The 21,639-nt window shown below is 45.8% G+C and overlaps 1 protein-coding gene across 2 annotated transcripts in view; it reads right to left on the reverse strand.

Moving 5' to 3' along the window:
• tbc1d14 (TBC1 domain family, member 14) overlaps positions 1-21,639 on the reverse strand; it is a 206,705-nt gene that overhangs the window by 139,560 nt on the left and 45,506 nt on the right. For both annotated transcript variants that reach the window (XM_084312894.1, XM_084312895.1), the window contains exon 2: positions 5,875-5,998. In XM_084312894.1, coding sequence (XP_084169020.1) covers positions 5,875-5,998 — 124 coding nt within the window. The remainder of the gene's footprint in view (positions 1-5,874; positions 5,999-21,639) is intronic.

A 21,639-nucleotide genomic window follows, 5' to 3' on the forward strand; every position in this document is an offset into this window, starting at 1 on the left:
TTAATTTTTATGAATAATTAAATATCGATACTTGGCGTCCCTGTATCGATACAGTATCGCCACGCAAAGTATCGCGATACTACTACGTATCGATTCCCCCCCCCCACCCCTACTAAACACGTTGTAATTTTTCTCCTGATTATCGAAATCTTCCTGAAATCAACGCTAGATCATCATTATTATCCTTCCTCATGCAAGAATGAAAAGAGCCCTGGACCGCGGGGCACCCCCCGCCACCTCCTGCACCCAACGGCACACAGCCACACTACAATTGGATGACATCAATCCTCCAACCATGATTTCACATCGATCGCAACGATCATGTGTAACATACTCCAAAACGTATGCCGTTAGTGACGATCAAAGCATCAAAAAACTACCCCCCCCCCCCTTTCATGCATTCATGATGAAACATAATACCTATTATATATTGCAGGTTATCGTGATCAAACTAACATATTGTTTTTGGAGTCAAAGACATTGAAATTAAATGATCTTGTGGAATTTAAAACGGCACAATTAATGTATAAAGCAAAAAGTCATGCACTTCCAAGAAACATTCAAGAATTGTTCTTTGATAGGGAGGGGGGTTATAATCTGAGGGGAGAACTCAATTTAAAAGTTCTAAATGTATGCACTACCATGAGAAAACACTGCATCTCGATATGTGGAGTGAAACTGTGGAACAGTCTAAATGTGGTGCTAAAGCAATGTCCAAACATGAGACAATTCAAACTGATGTATAAGGAAATGATGTTCACAAGGTACAGGGATGAGGAAGGGACTTGATATTCACGGGTGTTTACATTTTTATTTTGTTTTCTATTTTTATTTCTTTTATACATATATAGTTTTTGTTTTGCATATATATATATTTTTTTTTCTTTTCTTTTTTATGTTTAAAATAGTACACTCATTTGAGTAGTGGAAAAGGGGTAGGATTAAATAAGTGTATACTTCTTCCTACTCCTTTTCGAACATGCAGATTGAGTTGTTTTGCTTTTTGTTATTGTTTGTTTGTATTCATTGCATGTTCGAAATAAAGATTTCAAATAAAAAAAATAAATAAAAAATACCTTTGATTTGGAAATAGTAGCGTGTCCAGGCGAACAACGCCAACGCTTTTAGTAAAATGCACGTATTGCTCCGTTTTATGGAATTAGCCAGGATCACTCTGAAACTATACTTATATCCACCATGGTATAACACGCAAACGTATACATGAAAAAATTATAATAATTCTTTTTCACATATTGAACGATGGATAGTTGGTGTCAAATGAGCCATAGTATTGTCTCCATAGCTATAATATAGATACAGCCCTGCAAACACCGCCATGCATCCCTAGCTCTTAGAGCGGTTTCTTATTGTGTAAGAAACGTCAGAATGTTACCTTTCAAAAGAGAACAGACCCATGCATGTGCTGTAAGTATAAAGTATAATAAATCACAAATTACTTTTCGTATGCAGCAATGGTAACGAATAAATGAAATAAATAGCCCCATTTTTGCCCATCTGCTGCACACCGCTCACCTGGATGACCAGCCTGGGCCTGAACTACAGGTGTGGGGGAGGGGGGGGGGCAGGAAGGTGTGGGGGAGGGGGGGGGGGGGCAGGAAGGTGTGGGGGAGGGGGGGGACAGGAAGGTGTGGGGGAGGGGGGGGGGGCAGGAAGGGGAGGGGGGGGACAGGAAGGTGTGGGGGAGGGGGGGACAGGAAGGTGTGGGGGAGAGGAAGGTGTGGGGGAGGGGGGGCAGGAAGGTGTGGGGGAGGGGGGGACAGGAAGGTGTGGGGGAGAGGAAGGTGTGGGGGAGGGGGGGCAGGAAGGTGTGGGGGAGAGGGGGACAGGAAGCGTGAATACTTTACCCAAGGCAGTTGTCCTTCCGTGTTCGGTTTGCGCGCCCTGATTGGCCTCTCAGCGCCCAATCGCGTTAGCCCTACTATCGCCGCACGGAGGAATACTATCCTCGAGTTAACCTAGTTTATACAAATGGAAGTATTGATTTCGCCGTAACGAATGATTAAAAAATATATACCGTTAACTGGAATATGTTGTTTCTTTACACATATGTTGGATTATGTAATTGGTTTGTCATGACAAACCAATAAAAAATCGCGAATTAACCGGTGGTTATCCTAGGACTGGACACGGACAAGTTAAACGGCAATCAATTAATTTCACGCGTCCGGTTCTGTGTTTGTTGGTGTCTGTAGATTGTTGGTGAACAACTAACTTTAGGTTAGTTTTAACGTTAGCTAGCAGCAGGGATGGACGCCTTTGTGCAAATGCAGGCAGCTACAGGCACTCGAGGAAGAGCTGCTGAATTTAATCGGCAGGAGAGAGAGAACTCGTCAAAGCCGGATATATCCCTGTGGCTGTGGTGCAGTCGTAGGCACGAAAATGCAGCTCGAACTACCTGTTATATTAAATTAATTGATTGCTGTTTAACTTGTCCGTGTCCAGTCCTTTCGATTAGCCCCACCGTTCATTGTAAACAATGATGCATGTAATTATATTAACACTATGGTCGCCAAAAACGCCTTACCACGTCATTCCCCGCCATGCTCATTCTGCCAAAGACGCCGTACCACGTCTTTAATATCAATATTTCAAAAATCTGTGATCGCAATCATATTCCTCCCCCGGAGACTTGAGATCTACTGTTGATCCCCTCTCAACTCTCCAACGGTTCAAGAGCGCCATCTGGTGGCCGATCGGCGGATCGCTCAAACCGGAAACAGGAAACGGAAGCTGGTGCTCATTCCAATTCGGTCCGATCACTCGCTAATAGTCCCAGGACTCGAGCGCGACACAATGGATAGTGATCCATTACCAATAACTCGATAAACAACATGATTTGGACGTATATACTATTATACAACCTGGAGATGGATCGCATATTTCTACATCCCATAATAGGAATATTTCTGCTCCACGCTCATCGCCCAACGGCCCGAGGAAGCTACGGTAAGATTCAGCGTTATTTTTTAACGTGTTCGATATAAACTGCTCTGATGATCATATCACCCACACTAGATGAATCATCTAACGTTGGCCACGGAATTATAAACAACCCCCCCCCCCATCCGGTCAACATCAGATGATAAGTAGTAACTTCTAGAAGCACGTCCATTTGAATTTTTTTATCTCGCGCAGATTGCTATCAAACTGTATACAATCATCAATATAATGCATTTAGGGCTATAAATCACGTTCTGGAGAAAGCTGCAGAAAACGATAAAAACATACTTATACTTTAGACCGTATTTTAGTATGAATATGTGAATGAAAAAGTATAACGTTGCTACACCCTGAACAATAGATACTTGATGTTGAATGGGCCATAGTAATGTCAATTTAGCAATACAATTTAAAAAGTTATAGCCCTGCAAAGAAGGGGAACTTCTCCATAGACAAATAGAGCTGGCGTGGGATGGTTTATTAACACTTTAACTGCCGGGAAACGCTTTACAGCGCCATTCCCGGCCATGCTCAAGTTGCCGAAGGACGCTTTACAGCGTCTTTAATATCAATATTTCAAAAATCTGTGATCGGATTCATATTTCCCCTCCGCTGGCCTGAGATCCACCAGGAGGACCCACTGAGCTCTCTGGCGGTTCAGGAGCGCCATCTGGTGGCCGATCGGCGCAATCGCCAAACAGGAAGTGCTATGGAGGTTGTGCTGGTCGGCCATATTACTTCCGGGCACTCGGTTTGGCTGCCGGCACTCTGGCTCGTCACAATATAATAGCGATCCATTGCCAATAACTCGATAAACAACATGATTTGGACTTATATAGTATTATACAAGCTGGAAATGGTTCATCAGGATAAACATCCCATAATCGAAAACGGTCTACACCACGCTGATCGTCCAACGGCGCGAGGAAGATCCGGTAAGATTCAGCGTTATTCTTGAACGTGTTCCATATAAACTGTTATGATGAACATATGACCCACACTAGATGAATGATATAACGCTGCCCACGGAATTATAAACGATCCCCCGCCCATCCGGTCATCATCAGATCATACGTAGATCATTCTAGAAGAACGTCCAATTGAAATTTTTTATATCGCCCCGATTGCCATCAAACTGTATTTCATCATCAATATAATGCATTTGGGGCTATAGATCACGTTCTGGAGAAAGCTGCAGAAAGAGATGAAAACATACTTATACATTAGACCAGGGGTCAGCAACCTTTTTGACATGGAGTGCCTGTTTGAAATATAGTTGTAACTAGTGTGCCTCAACAATATTCCATGCATCGTAATTTTTTTTTCTCATAATCAGGTCTTTTTAATTTATTATGATGGTTGTATCAACCCTAAATCTGAGTTGGGGGGGGGGGGGGGAATGCAATGCAGACAAACAGCTGCATACAGTGCGACCATTTCACTCACATTTGCCCATTCATTTTTGGTGTGTACTGTACATGTGCTGTCATAGCTCCACCTACAGGCCTAATGTAGAACACCAGGATGTGAATGGAGGGTGAATGTGAGGTATATCGTGTAAATAAGTTTTGATTGATCGCAAGACTACACTGTAAAAAAAAAAATAATAATAATAAGTTACCAGAACTTAAAAATATTGAGTTCAGTTACTGTGCATTAAGGTTTTCAGTTTTCAATCCATAATAAGTTAACAGAAAAATAAGTACACAACCACATTATTTCAACCTAATAAAACTATGTTTATTGTCATTGTTTTAAGAACACAAGTTGACTTGGTAATACTCACATTTTGAGTAAAAAAATAGCTTTTAACATGTGCAATGTTCAATGAAATAGAAAAATAAATAATACAATTTGTTGATTAACCCCACTGGTCACAATGGTGACCGTAATAATGTTTTTGTTATAAGGCTCTGCAAATGTTACTGAATGATGTAGCAATGTATTTCCAGCTAAATTGAAATAATAAACAAATAAAGGGTCTCAATTAAATATGTGGTAGTAAAAATAACCTGTGGGAGGATTTCAACAAGATAAATGAGACAACAGTGCAAAATATTTCACTATAATATATAAAAAAAAAAAAAAAAAAAAATCATTTTTTATTTTTTATTTTTTTTATGCTGCCCCCTGTGCCTATGCAAATGCCCTGCGTGCCTATGCAGGCACGCGTGCCTAGGGTTGCCTACCCCTGCATTAGACCATACTTTACTATGAATATGTGAATGAAAAAGTTGAACGTTGCTACACAATGAACAATACATATAGGACTTTGAATGGGCCCTAATAATGGCAATGTAGCAATAGAATTAAAAAAGTTATAGCCATGCAAAGAAGGGGTACTTATCCATAGACAAATAGAGCTGGCAACCCATGGTATAGCATGAATTTAACCTCCGGCACCCATAGTGTTAAGAATATAAGCCTGGCGACCAAAGTGTTAACGTTACTGTGTGTTGTTGTAGCTATGTTAATATAATAGGATAACCACCGGTTAATTCGCGATTTTTGATTGGTCTGTCATGACAAACCAATTACATAATCCAACATATGTGTAAAGAAACAACATATTCCAGTTAACGGTATATTTTTTTAATGATTCCTTACGGCGAAATCAATACTTCCATTTGTATAAATTAGGTTAACTCAAGGATAGTATTCCTCCGTAGGGCTAACGCGATTGGGCGCTGAGAGGCCAATCAGGGCGCGCAAACCGAACGCGGAAGGACAACTGCCTTGGGGAAAGTATTCACGCGGACAGGAAGGTGGGCCAGGCGTGTGAAGTCGGCACAAACAAGACAAAATGGGACTTCCTGTTTGACGAGTGGGCCCCCAAATTACAAGCCTGGGCATTTGACACATTTTTAATGAAAATGTCTCGACTTGTGTTAAATGAACCGTTTCCTGCAGTACCTTCTGGATCCTCTTGGGGTCTTTGATGGAACCGTCCCGTGGTGGAACTTTACCGAACAGCTTCCAGCCTGGTTCCCTCTGATCTGCCGACACACTGGACCTCACCTTCTTAGAGAACAGGCTCCTGGGGGGGAGGGGGAGGGGGAGGGGGAGAGAGAGGGAGAGGGGGAGGGGGAGAGGGAGAGAGAGGGGGAGAGGGAGAGGGGAGGGGGAGAGGGGGAGGAGAGAGGGAGAGGGGGAGGGGAGGGGGAGAGGGGGGGAGAGAGAGGGGGAGGAGAGAGGGAGAGGAGGAGGAGAGAGGGAGAGGGGGGGGAGAGAGAAATAGATGATTAGAACATCATAACATAGTCCGACACTACCTGCCGTCACTAGGTCACTGGCTGTGTGTCCCTGCAACCAGTGTGTGTGTGTGTGTCCCTGCAACCAGTGTGTGTGTGTGTGATTGATTGATTGATTGAAAAGTTTATTAACAGATTGCAGAATGGGTACAGTACAGTACAGCTCAATACATACAATTGTTAAGGGGATGCAGACCAGAGAAAGACTTTCGTCTTGTTTACATCAGGGTCCCCCATTTTCAATTCATCATAACATATATGACATACATGACATACAGATAGACAGTACTGCTACATCTATACATTTATGACATATCAGATTTGCAAATACAGTACTGTTTGTGATACAAAAGTGTCCAGAAAAGGAGTGTATATACATTTGGCATAGAAACTGTACATTGGAGGAGGTTGGTTGGGTGGGGTGGGGTTGGGTGGGTTGGGTGAGGGCTGTACATTGGAGGTGGGGGGGGGGGGGGGGGGGTTGGGAAGGGGACACACACACATTTTACACTGTACATTGGAATATTGACAAAGCCTTACTTGGTCATTTACTGTACAACTAGGTTAGGACATTTGTAGGGGCCAGTTTCGAATTGCAGTCTCACGTAGGTGTTTTTTGAGAGTGTTTTTGAAGGTGGGTAGTGATTCACATTCCTTTACAGCTTTAGGCAGGGCGTTCCACATTGATGTGGCATAATTGCGAAACGTGTTTAGTCCCTTGTTTGATCCGAATCTGGGTTTTACATGATTTGTGGAGCTCCCTCTGGTGTTGTGATCGTGGTATTCACTGACCTTTGGGAAGTATTTTGACATGTACATGGGTACCTTGGTCGCGTAGTGTATCTTGTAGACCAGGCCCATTGCAAGTTGCTGTACTCTGTCGTCTACTCTAAGCCATCCTAGGTTGTCAAAGTGGGCAGGGGTGAGGTGGGTTCTAGGAGTCAGGTCAAGTAGTAGTCTGACTAGCTTGTTTTGAGATGTTTGTAATTTGTTTTTTAGTGCCTTTGAGGTGCTTTGGTACCATGAGGTGCAAGCATAGTCGTAGTACCCTTGAATGAGTGCTCCTGCTAGAGTCTTCAGGGTATTCTTGTTTACCAGAGAGGAGATCCGGTACAAGAATCGCGTTCGTTGGTTGACTTTTTTTATTACATTGGATGCCATTTTGTCACAGGAAAGATTAGCCTCTAGGATGGAACCCAGGTAGGTAATTTCATCTTTCCTTGTGATAATATTGTCACCCACTGTAACCGAGAAGCCGTCGGTCTTGCTGAGTTTGTTATTTGAACCGAAGAGAATGGACTCTGTTTTGCCCATGTGTAATGATAGTTTGTTGTCGGCGAGCCATATGCAGATTTTGCCTAGTTCCGAGCTGAGGGCTTTTTCAACCTGTAACTTGTTCTTGTCAGAGACCAGCAGGGCTGAGTCGTCCGCAAACAGGAACAAGTTGCAGTCACAAGCTGACGACATGTCATTTGCATAAATTAGGAATAGTAGCGGTCCTAGTATGCTTCCTTGTGGAACACCACAGCTCACTGTGAGGGGGGGGGATAGTGTACCGTTTACTTCCACCATCTGTTCCCTCCCCTCCAGGTAGGATTGTATCCAGCTCACTGATAAACTATCAAAACCAATTGCTTTTAGCTTGTCAATCAGAATGGTGTGATTGACAGTGTCGAAGGCCTTTTGTAGGTCCAGCATGACCATGCCGCAGTATTTGCCCGCGTCCACCTCTTGTTTGATGTGGTCGTTCAAGTAGAGAAGGCATGTGTCAGTGGAGTGGGATGTTCTGAAGCCAGATTGGAATTCGTAGATTAGATTTTTTTCCGCGAGGTACTTTTCGATCTGTTCGTATACTATTTTTTCCATGACTTTCGAGATGGATGTAAGGATAGAAACAGGGCGGTAGTTACCCGGGTCTAATTTGCTGCCCTTTTTGTGCAGGGGTGTTACTCTCGCAATTTTGAAGTCCTTGGGGACGTGTCCCTGTTTTATGGAGAGGTTTATTATGTGTGTGATGACTGGTGTGATGGCTGCTGCTGAGTCTCTGAGGAATTTGGAGGGGATGTTGTCATGGCCAGTGGCCTTGTTTGGTTGGAGGGCGCTCAGTTTTTTGAGTACCTCATCTGTAGTTACTATTTCCAGTTTGAAGTCGTCTTTGTGGACGCCTAGGTTCTTGTAGTATGCTACTATGTGTTCTACCCCATACTGCCCTGAGTGGGAGGGTAGTTTGTTTACCAGTGTTGTGGCTATGTTTGTGAAGAAAGTGTTTAAGTAATTGGCTACATCCAGCTTGTCTGTGATGAGCGTGTTGTCCGTCTTTATGTTTATGTTTGAGAACCTGGTTTTGAGTTTTTTACTGCAGCCTAGTTGATTGTTGAGTAATTTCCAAAGTTCACGTGGTTTATTTTTGTTTTCCTCGGTTTTGTCATTGATGAAATTTTTTTTAGCAGTTTTGATCATGGAGTTTACGTCATTTCTTAGTCTGTTTCTTTCTAGTTTGAGTTCAGTCACGTGGTCTTGGAGTTCACTGCTCGTGCTTTTGGTAAGTGTGCCCCTGCAACCAGTGTGTGTGTGTGTGTGTCCCTGCAACCAGTGTGTGTGTGTGTGTCCCTGCAACCAGTGTGTGTGTGTGTGCCCCTGCAACCAGTGTGTGTGTGTGTGTCCCTGCAACCAGTGTGTGTGTGTGTGTGTGTCTGCAACCAGTGTGTGTGTGTGTGTCCCTGCAACCAGTGTGTGTGTGTGTGTCCCTGCAACCAGTGTGTGTGTGTGTCCCCCTGCAACCAGTGTGTGTGTTCTGTGTGTCTCTGCTACCAGTGTGTGTGTGTTCTGTGTGTCCCTGCAACCAGTGTGTGTGTGTGTGTGTGTGTGTCTCTGCAACCAGTGTGTGTGTGTGTGTGTGTGTGTGTGTGTGTGTGTGTGTGTCTGCAACCAGTGTGTGTGTGTTCTGTGTGTCTCTGCTACCAGTGTGTGTGTGTTCTGTGTGTCTCTGCTACCAGTGTGTGTGTGTGTGTCTCTGCTACCAGTGTGTGTGTGTGTGTGTGTGTGCGCGCTCTGTGTGTCTCTGCTACCAGTGTGTGTGTGTGTGTGTGTGCGCTCTGTGTGTCTCTGCTACCAGTGTGTGTGTCAGTGGTGGCTGGCCACTAGGGGCGCTCGGGCGCCGACCCCCCTGGTGAACCCTGGTTAAATGAGAGAAGAACAAGATTTTTTTGTTTAGTTTTTTGTTTTATAGCCCTATAAATAATATAAACATGTTTAAAATGAATAATATTTACTCATTTTAAGTATGTTTGTGTTTCCAATGCACAATATAACGTTAATATATCAAATAATTTTTTTTCGTTTTCCTGAACAGGAAGTGACTCACTGAGCATAGCCGCATTTCTCCTAGCGGCTCCTAGCCGTATTTCTCGCCCGGGCTAGACGCAATAACGCTCTGAGTGCGTCATCGCTGTATCCGTCGCAGCCAATCAGTGCGTAACGCGCTGTGCGTTGAAATATGATGTATTATGTTGGAAACCGGGCGCGATTTGAAGCGGTCTAAGCCAGCAGCCATAGCAGCGTCAAGAATTTCCGTAGCCGCATTTCGCGGAGACGCTCTCTGATTGGCCGACGTCAGTTTTTTTTTTCGTAGCCGCATTTCGCGGAGACGCTCTCTGATTGGCCGACGCCAGTTTCTAGGTTGGTAGATAGTTGTGTTGTTGTGAGATGCAGCTATTATCTTAGAGCGTGACTGCAAGTTCTTTCGACGGTTAAGCTTAGGCACTCTTTCAAAGTTGGTTAAGGTTAGAGTTTGTCTTAGAGCATGGCGATAGAACACCAGGTAGTTTGCTGTCTGTTCGACGCGGAAATGGACAAAGAAATCAAGTACTTGTGTTGTGTGGTGCTAACAGCTAACACTTGGCTAACAAGCTATATGGCGGATGCAGTCTGGACAGTGGACAGTGGTCTGGAATACATCAACAGTGGATTATACACTTTATCAAGCCCTCCTGCCCTGGACGTTTGACTAAACAGTAAGTCTCTCTCGCTCTCTCTCTCTCGCGCTCTCGCTACACAGCTGTCTCCGAGAAATGCGGCTACGGAAATTATTGACTGTGCTTGCTGAGACGATAATAGGCTAGCGATTCAAAACGCGCTGCTGTGTTGTGAACTATAACATTAATTTAGCTGCTGCTGATGCATAATGAATGAATGGTGAGTTGTTTAAAATGACAACATACATGTGTTAATTATTTTATTGGATTGATCCGAGAGACAGAGAGAGAGATTGCTCCAGAGCATCTTAGAGCATTACATTTGCAACTCGACCTAACGTGGGTTGCGACCCACCAGGCTGCGATTGTACCAGCCGCTAATGGTGTGTGTGTGTGTGTGTGTGTGTGTCCCTGAATAGAATAGAATAGAATCTTTATTGTCATTGTTGGTACAACGAAATTGAGTTTAGAGCATCACCACTGGCATACAAACATACTGAATATAGCATGTACGAAAATAATAATATCAATAATATAATATCAATGTCAAATCAATGTCAAAATAATAATATCAATAATATAATATCAATCAATCAATCAATGTCCCAGCGGTCTAAGCGCTCGTCACCAACGCGTGAGACACCGGTATCGAATCCGGCTGTCAGCGTTGCCTCCGGCTTGGGCCGGCCGTCATACTGACTCAATTGGCAGAGTCAGCGGGTGGAAGTCGATGGGTGGTAATCTGGTCGTTGTAAACAGCGACTCCTACAGGTCGGTCAGGGCGCCTGCACAGCAGAGACAGGAAGTAGCAGGGGTAGTGTGAGCCTCCCACACGTTACACCTCGCCAATGAGTCCACGCTGGCAGGTGAAAAGATGTGACAGGCTGCCTCCACATGTATCGGAGGGGACATGTGATGCAAGGCTTCTATCCTCCCTACAACCGGCCAGTGGGGGGCATATGCGGGCAACGATCAAGACAGGGTAGGGGGGAATTGGCACGACTAAATTGGGATGGGAGAAAAAACAGAAAAAGAAGAAAAAATGGATAAAAAAATAATATTATTATCACACACAAACTAATGTTAAATAATATATATATCGATATATCGATAAGTGGTCTCAGCCTTACTTGACTGTACTGTAATATGTACTTATCTTACTGTAACATGTACTTCTCTTACTGTATGTTTCGATCACAACATGTCTCTCGTCGCTCTATATCGTGACACACTGGCCGTGAAGTAAGAACGATCGGCTTGGAATGTTGACCTTATATTGACCCCGAGTCTAAATCACTGATGCAAGCAGCTCCGGATAGGCTTCCTCTGTCAATAAGCCCTATTAGCCAATCATTTCCTTTTATTTATCATCCATGTGTACAGTCTATGATACACTGCACCGATATGGACACTTTGGGGCGACACCGAAAACCGATATTACGGCCGTCAATATGATTGGTATATAAATAAAACAAATTTCTATGATGATCAAATTTTATACATACTATTTTATTGTTAGCCTACAATCGTGTGCTGGGTCATTGTAAATGGCTGCATTTATATAAGAGATTTGATCTAAAGTGCTTTACAATGTTGTTGCTCACATTTTACCCGTTCACTCACACATTCACACACCGACGGTGGAGGCGACCATGCGAGGTGCCGACCTGCTCACTGGGAGCAGTTAGGGGTTAAGTGTCTTGCTCAAGGACACTTTGACACGGTGCCCGGGAGGAGCGGGAATCGAACCCGGGAACCTCCAGATTACCAGACGACTGCTCTACCTCCCGATCCACTGTCGCCCCGGGCTGGACGGTATGGTCTAACATTTATATCACGGTATAATTTGAAGCATAGACGGTAACGGTATATATCACATGTATATTAATTTATCTTAAAATATCTATAGATATAAATGCTTCTGAAGGGGTAAAACACTGGTATGGCAGCTATTATTACTGTACTCTTGTATTACTAGGACATATTTCACATAGTACAGAGGTATTTTAAGAACATTTATTGTGCAAAACTGCAATAGAAAAATGCAAAACCTTTTCTCAAGTTATTTCCATCTCTGAAAAACACTTTTTTCATGAAATACAATCAAATCAAGCGGCACAAAGTGAAAATAAAAACTACAGCAGGACGACAGGAGGTTTCTTTCCCTCAAACAACTCAAACACAATAAAACTCCAACATAACTTAACTTTAGTGTACGTGTTTGAAAACGTAGAGAGAGAGAGAGAGCGAGAGAGAGCGAGAGCGAGAGAGAGAGAGAGAGAGAGCGTGATGTAATAGGTTTGAGTTTGAGGTTTGAGCGTCCTAAGTTACCGCAGTTGATGATGTCACACCAGGATGTCATTGTCAACACAGAGTTGGAAATGTGAAGTTATCTTTGAACCTCTGTTGTCAAGCCTCGTCAATATAACCCCTCCCCCCCTTTTCCTCACTAATGAAACTGGTGTCGCGGAGTCACGTTAGAACGTTAGCTTAGCGGCTAACGTTAGCCCGTTGCTGCGCTAAAGCAAGTCTCCTCTCAGCCTCCTTAGCCAAATTGAAATGCCAAAACTATTATGGCAAGGTCCGTGAGCAAGTGGACAAAAACTCAGTACAATTAAACACTATGCAACGACCACTGCAAACGTTGAGTGAATTGTCACCATTTTCCCCTGCCCTATGTTCTCTCCTCTCCTGCCCCCCCCACCCCCCTTGGTTTTCCCTTACTTTCTTCCCGACTGTCTCCCCTACTCACTCCTGTATTTGTTATCCGTTACTCGTGGTTTTATGTTCCTGTATATTATTTATTGTTCTCCGTTTCCCTGTGGTTCTATGTTCCTTTGTTTCTTTTTTTGCCTATTGTCAGCGGCTTGAAAAGCGCTATACAAAATAAATTAATTATTATTATTATTATTATTATTAACGTCATTGCTACTGCTGTGACTAGCTGCTCTAGTCTACCGGTCACAAGGTATAGTCAAAATCCATACCGTAGCACAAATTCATACCGTTTATACTGTATACAGTTTATACCGTCCGGTCACATGCAAGTAATGTTACTCAAACAAACTCTGCATGGCCCAAAAAAAGACACGCACACACGCACACACGCACGCACGCATGACGTTATTATATTATTTATCTCCGACTCCGACCGCACCCCCAACTCTGACTGACTTCCCGCGGCCCTGTACGCTGGCGTTCGGATTTTAATTAACACTTTAATCGCCGAAAACGCCTTTGGACGTCTTTCCTAGCCATGCTCATTCTGCCGAAGACGCCGTAACTCGTCTTTGATATCAATAATTCAAAAATCTGTGATCGAAATCATATTTCTCCTCCGGAGACATGAGATGTACTGGTGAGCTCCACTCAACTGTCTAACGGTTCAAGAGCGCCATCTGGTGGCCGATCGGCAGATCAGCCAAGAGGGAGGGGCGCGCCAAACAGGAAGTGCTCATCCATATGTCGTCCGGGCACTCGCGATCGGTAGCCGGACTCCATCTCAACACACTGGATGATCAATCGCTCGCCCTAACTCAATAAACAACGTTATTTGGACGTATATAATATTATACAACCTGGAAATGGTTCATCTATATCAACATCCCATAATCGAAAACTGTCTACTCCAAGCTGATCGTCCAACGGCGCGAGGAACATACGGTAAGATCCAGCGTTATTTTCTAACGTGTTCCATATAAACTGCTCTGATGACCATATGACCCACACTAGACGAATGATATAACGTTGCCCACGGAATTATAAACGACCCCCAGCCCATCCGGTCAATATCAGATAACTTCTAGAAGTACCTCCAGTTGAAATTTTTCATCTGGCACCGATCGCTACCAAACTGTATTTGATCATCAATATAGTGCATTTGGAGCTATAAATCAAGTTCTGGAGAAAGCTGCAGAAAACGATAAAAACATACTTATACTTTAGACCGTATTTTAGTATGAATATGTGAATGAAAAAGTATAACATTGATACACCCTGAACAATACATATAGGACATTGAATGGGCCATAATAATGTCAATTTAGCAATAGAATTTAAAAAGTTATAGCCCTGCAAAGAAGGGGAACTTCTCCATAGACAAATAGAGCTGGCTAGGGATGGTAAATTATGAATTTAACCATGGCGATCAAAGTGTTAATGGGTTCGAACGTTAGCAAAAAAATAAAAATAAAATAAAAGCGAGTCTGCGTTATATGATATTAGGTCTGACTGCTGTCGGACCGCAACACGGCTCGTCTTTTCCCTTTATTTTCTTCTGAGTGCTTTGTTTACATGTTACATGAACAGCCACCACTGTAAACAAAAAAAATGTCACCGATAGACTATGCAATCCAGTAGGATCTATAATGATAGAAACAGGGTTCGGGGACAGCCTCACTGCTCTGTAGATGGAAACGCTCAGGTGGAACTCTCCGAGGGCAAACAAAACCAAGCAGGTGCGTCTGTTTGTTCTGAAACAGAGGGGACACGTTTTTTAAATGAATTCCATGAGCAGAGGCTGATCACATTAGCCTTTCAGAAAGAGATCTCATGGCTGCTGTGTTCATAATGAGCTATGGAGCCGTGGCAGGGTCCCGGTCTTTACTGCCGCTGTGACAGGAGGCCGGCCAGCGTCATGGAAACGGCATCATAACTGAATGAAGACATGGTGGAATATTACATTTATTTGCTTATGCTACCGATGAGGAGGAGGTCGTATCGACCCGCTTGGTTAAAGCTGCCCCCTGGGTAGTTTTGAGAAGAAAATATCTACAATAACTATGAATATTGTTTATAATCTCGACAAAAAAAGAATAATAAATGACCCTGTGTAACTACCACACTACAGAAGGTTAACCCTTTCACTACCACACTACAGAAGGTTAACCTTTCACTACCACACTACAGACGGTTAACCTTTCACTACCACACTACAGAAGGTTAACCATTCACTACCACACTACAGAAGGTTAACCTTTCACTACCACACTACAGACGGTTAACCTTTCACTACCACACTACAGAAGGTTAACCATTCACTACCACACTACAGAAGGTTAACCTTTCACTACCACACTACAGACGGTTAACCTTTCACTACCACACTACAGACGGTTAACCTTTCACTACCACACTACAGAAGGTTAACCATTCACTACCACACTACAGAAGGTTAACCTTTCACTACCACACTACAGAAGGTTAACCATTCACTACCACACTACAGAAGGTTAACCTTTCACTACCACACTACAGAAGGTTAACCTTTCACTACCACACTACAGAAGGTTAACCCTTTCACTGCCACACTACAGAAGGTTAACCTTTCACTACCACACTACAGACGGTTAACCCTTTCACTACCACACTACAGAAGGTTAACCTTTCACTACCACACTACAGAAGGTTAACCTTTCACTACCACACTACAGATGGTTAACCTTTCACTACCACACTACAGAAGGTTAACCTTTCACTACCACACTACAGAAGGTTAACCTTTCACTACCACACTACAGAAGGTTAACCCTTTCACTACCACACTATAGAAGGTTAACCCTTTCACTACCACACTACAGAAGGTTCTGTATCATAGTGGATCCGCTCGGCGTCACTCATGCACTATCCCCGCATGTGCATGCGCACTGAATAAAGACCACAATGTACCTTTATATCCCAATATTTGTCTGACCACACCCCTATCAGCTTACCTACATAAGCAGGTGTGTGGTCACCTGCTCTCCTCCTTCTCGCTTTCACCACAAGCCTTCGGAGATCCCCACTTGACGTGTTGCTAGTAGGAGGAAGTTGGAAAACAAGAGATACGTTGACATCATATCTTTATTTTCTCTCTCACTATTTGAGAAAATACGGCGATATTGTCTTCGTACTGGAGTGTCTGGAAGATGATGATCATTCTACACCTCCGTCGGGTTTCGTATTGGGAGTTTATGCCGCTACATGCCTCTCAACTGCAGTCCTCCTTGCTGGGGCTGGTTGCGGTAAAGCCTTTCAGCGACACAGCTGGACTGTAGGACGCTGGTTGGTGAGTGATGTTTTGCTTGCAAGCTCTACTTGTCTGTTAGTGCTATGGGGACTAGCTGACAATGTTTACGAACACCGGCCCCAGATTAGGGTCTTTTGTTCAGCCTCTTAGGCAACAGCGGAAGACCTTGGTCTGAAGCCCATTATAGTTAACTAGTGGGCCACGACCAGTAACACTGGTGATCCCTGTGTTTTCTGGACGAGTGGATGTTTCTCTGTCACCGTGTAGGCCCCGTCTTTCATATACAAATGAGAGTATTCCCTCACGAGGAAATATGGGCATGGATGTTCGTTATCGGAAAATCTGTGTTCAAGTCAGCTACAGGCCAGTTGGGTATTGTGCTGGCCCCGCCGGGTGTTGGTAAAATCACTGTTGTAAAACTGTGTTAACATTTCGTTTATCTTCTCTCTTAAACAGTGAGGAGGGTTTCAGAACGGCGGCCTGTCTGAGTGATTGTTATATCATTGTGTACAAGTTCAGGTGATAGCTGCTTAGCTTATGTGCTAGTGGTGGCCTACTGTTAGCCAGTCAGCTGTTAGCTGCGGCGCTAGCCTGTTGTGATCACTAGGCTAGGAAACGTTAGCTTGCGTGCTAGTTGTGGCCTACCTAGGCTAGGCTAGGAAACGTTAGCTTGCTGCTATCGGCCGAGGGCGGCCGTTAGCTTAATGCTACACTGTTGAACGTGCTGTGACTATAACATGTTTTAAACACTCTTGACTACGACGTCATCTTTGACAGAGGATGTTCGTCGAACCTGCCCTGAGCCAGGACGGCGAGGACTGCGTCAACAAGGCGGACCGTAGCGGCAGGATGGAGCGGCGATGCTGCCCAGGTCGACAACACAGGACGGCTGTGTTTACTACGGTGCCTTGTTAGAGACTGCAGTTTCGCTTGATCTGCGCTCAAGGTAGGCAAGGTCCTGACCAGACCTTGAACACTTCTTCTTGCTTTCCCTTCTAAATGGTTTGTAAATAACGATGTTTTCCAAAACGAGTGTTGCTGCACTACATTTAGGATACGACGCGAGTTATGTGTGAATTGTCTTGTCACTGGTAGTAGCTTCTCCATGCAAATCGGGTTGTTTGTTACAGATGTGAAAATGATCTGGTTTGTTGTGTTGAGAAACATTGTGTGTTCATGTACCGTGTACTCACAACTAAGGGGGTTAAACTAACCTATAAAGCTATGCTTAGTGACATATGAGTAAAGAATGATTCTTTTCTCAGCCTGTAATGACAATGAACAGTGTGTTCACATATTAACAGGTTTACCTGTTTAACTGGCCGTATTAAGGGTAAAGTAGGAGGGTTGTGTTTTCCCCCGGTTCCCTGGGGACTTCTTCATCCTCCTCTCCGACATGTTGTTACACTATATTGTGTCACTGTGTGGTAGGGATACGATGTAACCCTTAGCTTGATTGCTGAGGTTGTGCTGAAACTGCTTGAGGAACTTTATTTTCCTAAAAGAAAAGATTGTTTGGTCGCTTTTCGTGTGTGCTTAGCAAGGCCTGTGGCCGATACTAATCGAGAATTATGTATTCTCTCATTATGAAAAATGGCGTTCCTCTGTAGAGTGTTTTTGCCATTTTTTGTAGGTGATAATGGGTTGTGTGTGTCGTGTGACCTACAACTGGGTTGGGCTGGCCACAGAAGCACATGTGTAAGTTTGGTACCGGGGCTCTTGGAGGGCCCTCTCTATTCTGTGTTTTTTCCTTAGTAAAAATCAGATAGCAGGTTAGCACATGCGCTGTGTGAAGCTGTTAGACGCTTCATGGAGCTGACTATGACTGCGTCATACTCTTTTTGTCATTACATCGTATCATGGGTGTGGGGTCGTAAAGGGGTGAACCGGTAACCTTTCCTCCCCCTTTTTTCTGTTGATCAGGGGTAAACCCACCTGTCCTTCAAGGTTCCTGTCACGTTGCGGTTCGGCACGTTACAGGGTGAGGGGGGGGGGGGGGGGGGGGGAGGGAGTTTCCTGGTCCCACGCCCTGGAATATTGGGCGTGTGCACCGCAGAAATTCCCCCGCCATAGAGTACGTCACTGTGCGCCTCTCTGTTGGTAGGACTTCCGTGTGCTGTTCAGGTCCATGTGATGGATCTGTTTCGGGGGGTGGTCAGGGCTCCTCCTCACGAAGCTCCTATTCGGGCCTTCTGTGAGTTGGGACTCTCCTTCCATGTGAGGGAGCCTCCTCAGAGTACAGAGCCTCCTCCTCAGATTGTCAAGGTGAGTGGAACCTCAAGAAGGAGTCTTACTCTATTGTGTGTGTATTCAATTCAATTCGATTATTGAGTGTGTATGGGTTCAGTGCCTCCTCCCCGGAGAGCCCTAAAACCAAACTTTTACATGGCTCAAGGTGCAATATATTCTTTTCAATCTGTACAGCTCGCGTGGGAAGTCTCTCTGGGGATTTCCGTCTCCTTCCTATGGGAGGGTGGTGGGATGTAAAAATGTGAATTTTTTTTACCCCCGGCTGTGTAGACTGGGATACATGCTGTTGGTGCTTCCTTCTTTTCTATTAAAAAGAGTTGGAGTTAGGAAGTATCACACCCCTCTTGTCGTTCCCCTGGGCGCCTTGGGGATTCAATGACAGGTCTAAATAGCCTGTTCATTGATGTGGTTGTGTCCCGACGCACGCATAGTGCTAGCTCGGGGTGTTCTGTAATCAGGCGACTGACTGGCACGCCTTGATTGCTTGGGGTTAAAACAGCGTTTTTATAAAGCAACTGGGATGGAGGTTTTTCCTCTTCCGACGACCTGTTTTGGTTGTCGACGGATTCTCGTTCATATCTGGGGGATGATGACGGAATGGATCTGAACATATGTAGAGGGGTCTCACGCCCTGGGGGTGGGCCACCGGGCGCGGTTCGCCCCGAACGTCTGGGTGGCGCCTTCTTTTCATGTTTAAGATCAACACGCATATCTGCCCCTTCTCCTGGAGTAGGCATGTCGGCGTGGTTAGGGCACAGGACTGGTTCTGGTCACGCTGGTCCGGATCAGTTAAACCCGTTGTCCGCCGGGGATGCAGATCTGCTGTTCTGGTACCCTGAGGGACTTGGGCTTTTTTCAGGGGGAAAAATGCCAGGTCGGTCCGGGTGTCACAGGGTTAAGCGCTATGGAGACCCTGGTTGGGTACATTTTGTACTCAGCACTGTCGTAATGGCTTACGGCCATGCCAACCTGTACACGCTCGATCTCGTCAGATCTCGGCCGCTACACAGGTTGGTCCTGGTTAGTACTTGGTTGGGAGACCGCCTGGGAATACCAAGTACGGTGTGCTTGGGGCTGGTTCTCCATTCTTTTCGCTCCTCTCTCACGCATGGCGAAGAGGGGCCTGTTGGGGTGGTCTTTGACCTCCTCTGGTGACCCTGTGCTTCCCGTATCGTTGTTGTTCTAATATTCCCCGCCGCGGGACGTTGCCGCTTTTCCCTCCTCTTGCCCGGTTCATTGATGAAGGTCAGTCGGTTGCTAATGTGGGGGGTTTCGCTGAGTCTTATTTACAGGTAAAAGGGCTAACAACAGGGTGCAGGCCGGGTGTACCGTGGCTAAGTAGCCAGGTAGCTTTGATCCTGTGGCCCTGCGGGGATGAACGATGTCCCACCCGGCCGATGCTTGAGAGCGAATCGGCTCGGAGGGTGGCAGTATGGACGGATGAGTGGTATACTGCTGCAGGATGGTTTGTAGCGGCGGCCAGTGTTATGGCTCAGCTGGCTATTTTCCTATCCACATTGACGTCGGGTAGTGGGGCTATGCGTCCAGCCGACATTATAAACATGTTGCATGTTTGTGGTGTTAGAGATCTTGACTCAGTCGCAAGCTATAACTGCGGGTAGGATTAGGATGCTATCAACGTTTGTTGTTAGGCATGTCTGGTTGGAGCACTCTCCTCTTGGGGAAGAGGATAGGTTTTCTCTCCTCACGACTCCTTTTTCCACGGAAGGACTTTTTGGTCGTTCTGTGGAGGCGCAGGCGGTTGTTGATCTGGGTCCCACACCGCCTCACGCTGTGCAGCCAGAGGTTGGAGCACGGTCTCGTCAACGACTGTGGCGAGGCCCTCGACAGGCGGCCATGTTTCCCCCGCCAGTGGTACCCTGGGCGGAGAGTCAACGGGGATCCACAAGGCCGACAGCCTTGGCGGCCGAGGGATCGGCCATTTTGGGTGAATTCGACTTGGATCAAACAAGCCGTCGTCATTCTGCCGCGAGCAGCCCGCTCCCCGTTCAATCCTCTCTCCGTCACCAACGGAAGAGGGGCTCTGATCGTTTTCCTTTGGCTGCGGGCCGCAAACCTTCTTTGAAGCGCATGCGGCCCCACTTTTCACTTCTCATGGGGACAGGGGCTGACACCCAGTTGATGGCTGAGCCTGGGTCTGTCTGTGAGAATGTTGTGCTGTCGCGTGGCTCCTGCACCACACGTTGTGTGATGGGTGAGCCTGGTGTTACGGCTGCCACTAGTTACAGTGGTCAGCAGGGGGACTCGAGGCCTCTTCAGTTGAATGCACAGCAAGGGTTACCCCGGCCTCGCCTTCGCCAGGCGGGGTGTCACGCTGATGCCTCCCACTCCTGTGAGAGCGGCAGTGGTCTGCAAAGAAGAGGCGAGCGTGATTTGGGTGATAGCAATATCACTGCAGGGCTACGGCGTGTAGGAGCCCATGGGGTCCTCACGCCTTGCGTGTCTAGCTGTAGAACAACTCCTCAGCATGCGCTAGAGGTGTGTTCAGGGGGGGGGTGTGTGTCAACCAGTTTGATGGCAGCTTCTCCCGTATCAAACCGGCCCTTTCTGTCGGGGTCCCCCCTTGGGTGCGTCGCACAGCGGGAGGGACCGGGCCAACTATCTACTGTTCCTTGCAGCCCAGCGTCAGTTGACAGCGGGTGCGCTGTGGGATTATTTTCACATATGGCGACAAGAATGCCGTTTGGAGGGGTGGATAGAGAGAACGTTGAGGCGGGGGCTTGTTTTGCAGTTCGCACAACCCCACCCTCTGTTCTCAGGTTTGGTGCCGACCTTATTGTCAGGGTCGGAAGCAGTGACAGCCCTGGCCGACGAGATCCAATCTCTGTTGGCGAAGCAGGCCGTAGTCGTGGTCCCGAGAGAGGACGCGATGTCAGGCGTCTACTCCCGTTATTTTCTGGTGCCCAAGAAAAAGGGGGGGGGGGGTCAGGCCTATACTGGATCTGTCCGCGTTCAATCGTATGATTGTAGCGAGACCGTTCAGGATGTTGACCGTCAAACTCCTGCTGCTTGCCGTCAGAAGGGGAGACTGGTTCACCTCCATAGACCTGAAGGATGCGTATTTTCACATCCCGATTTTCCCTCCTCACAGGAAGTTCCTGCAGTTCCTGTTTCAGGGTGTAGCGTACGAGTACCAGAGGTTGCCGTTCGGCTATTCTCTGGCTCCCCGCACATT

Source organism: Notolepis coatsorum, assembly GCF_963971535.1.
Source record: "Notolepis coatsorum genome assembly, chromosome: 4".
In the NCBI taxonomy this organism is placed as follows: Eukaryota; Metazoa; Chordata; class Actinopteri; order Aulopiformes; family Paralepididae; genus Notolepis; species Notolepis coatsorum.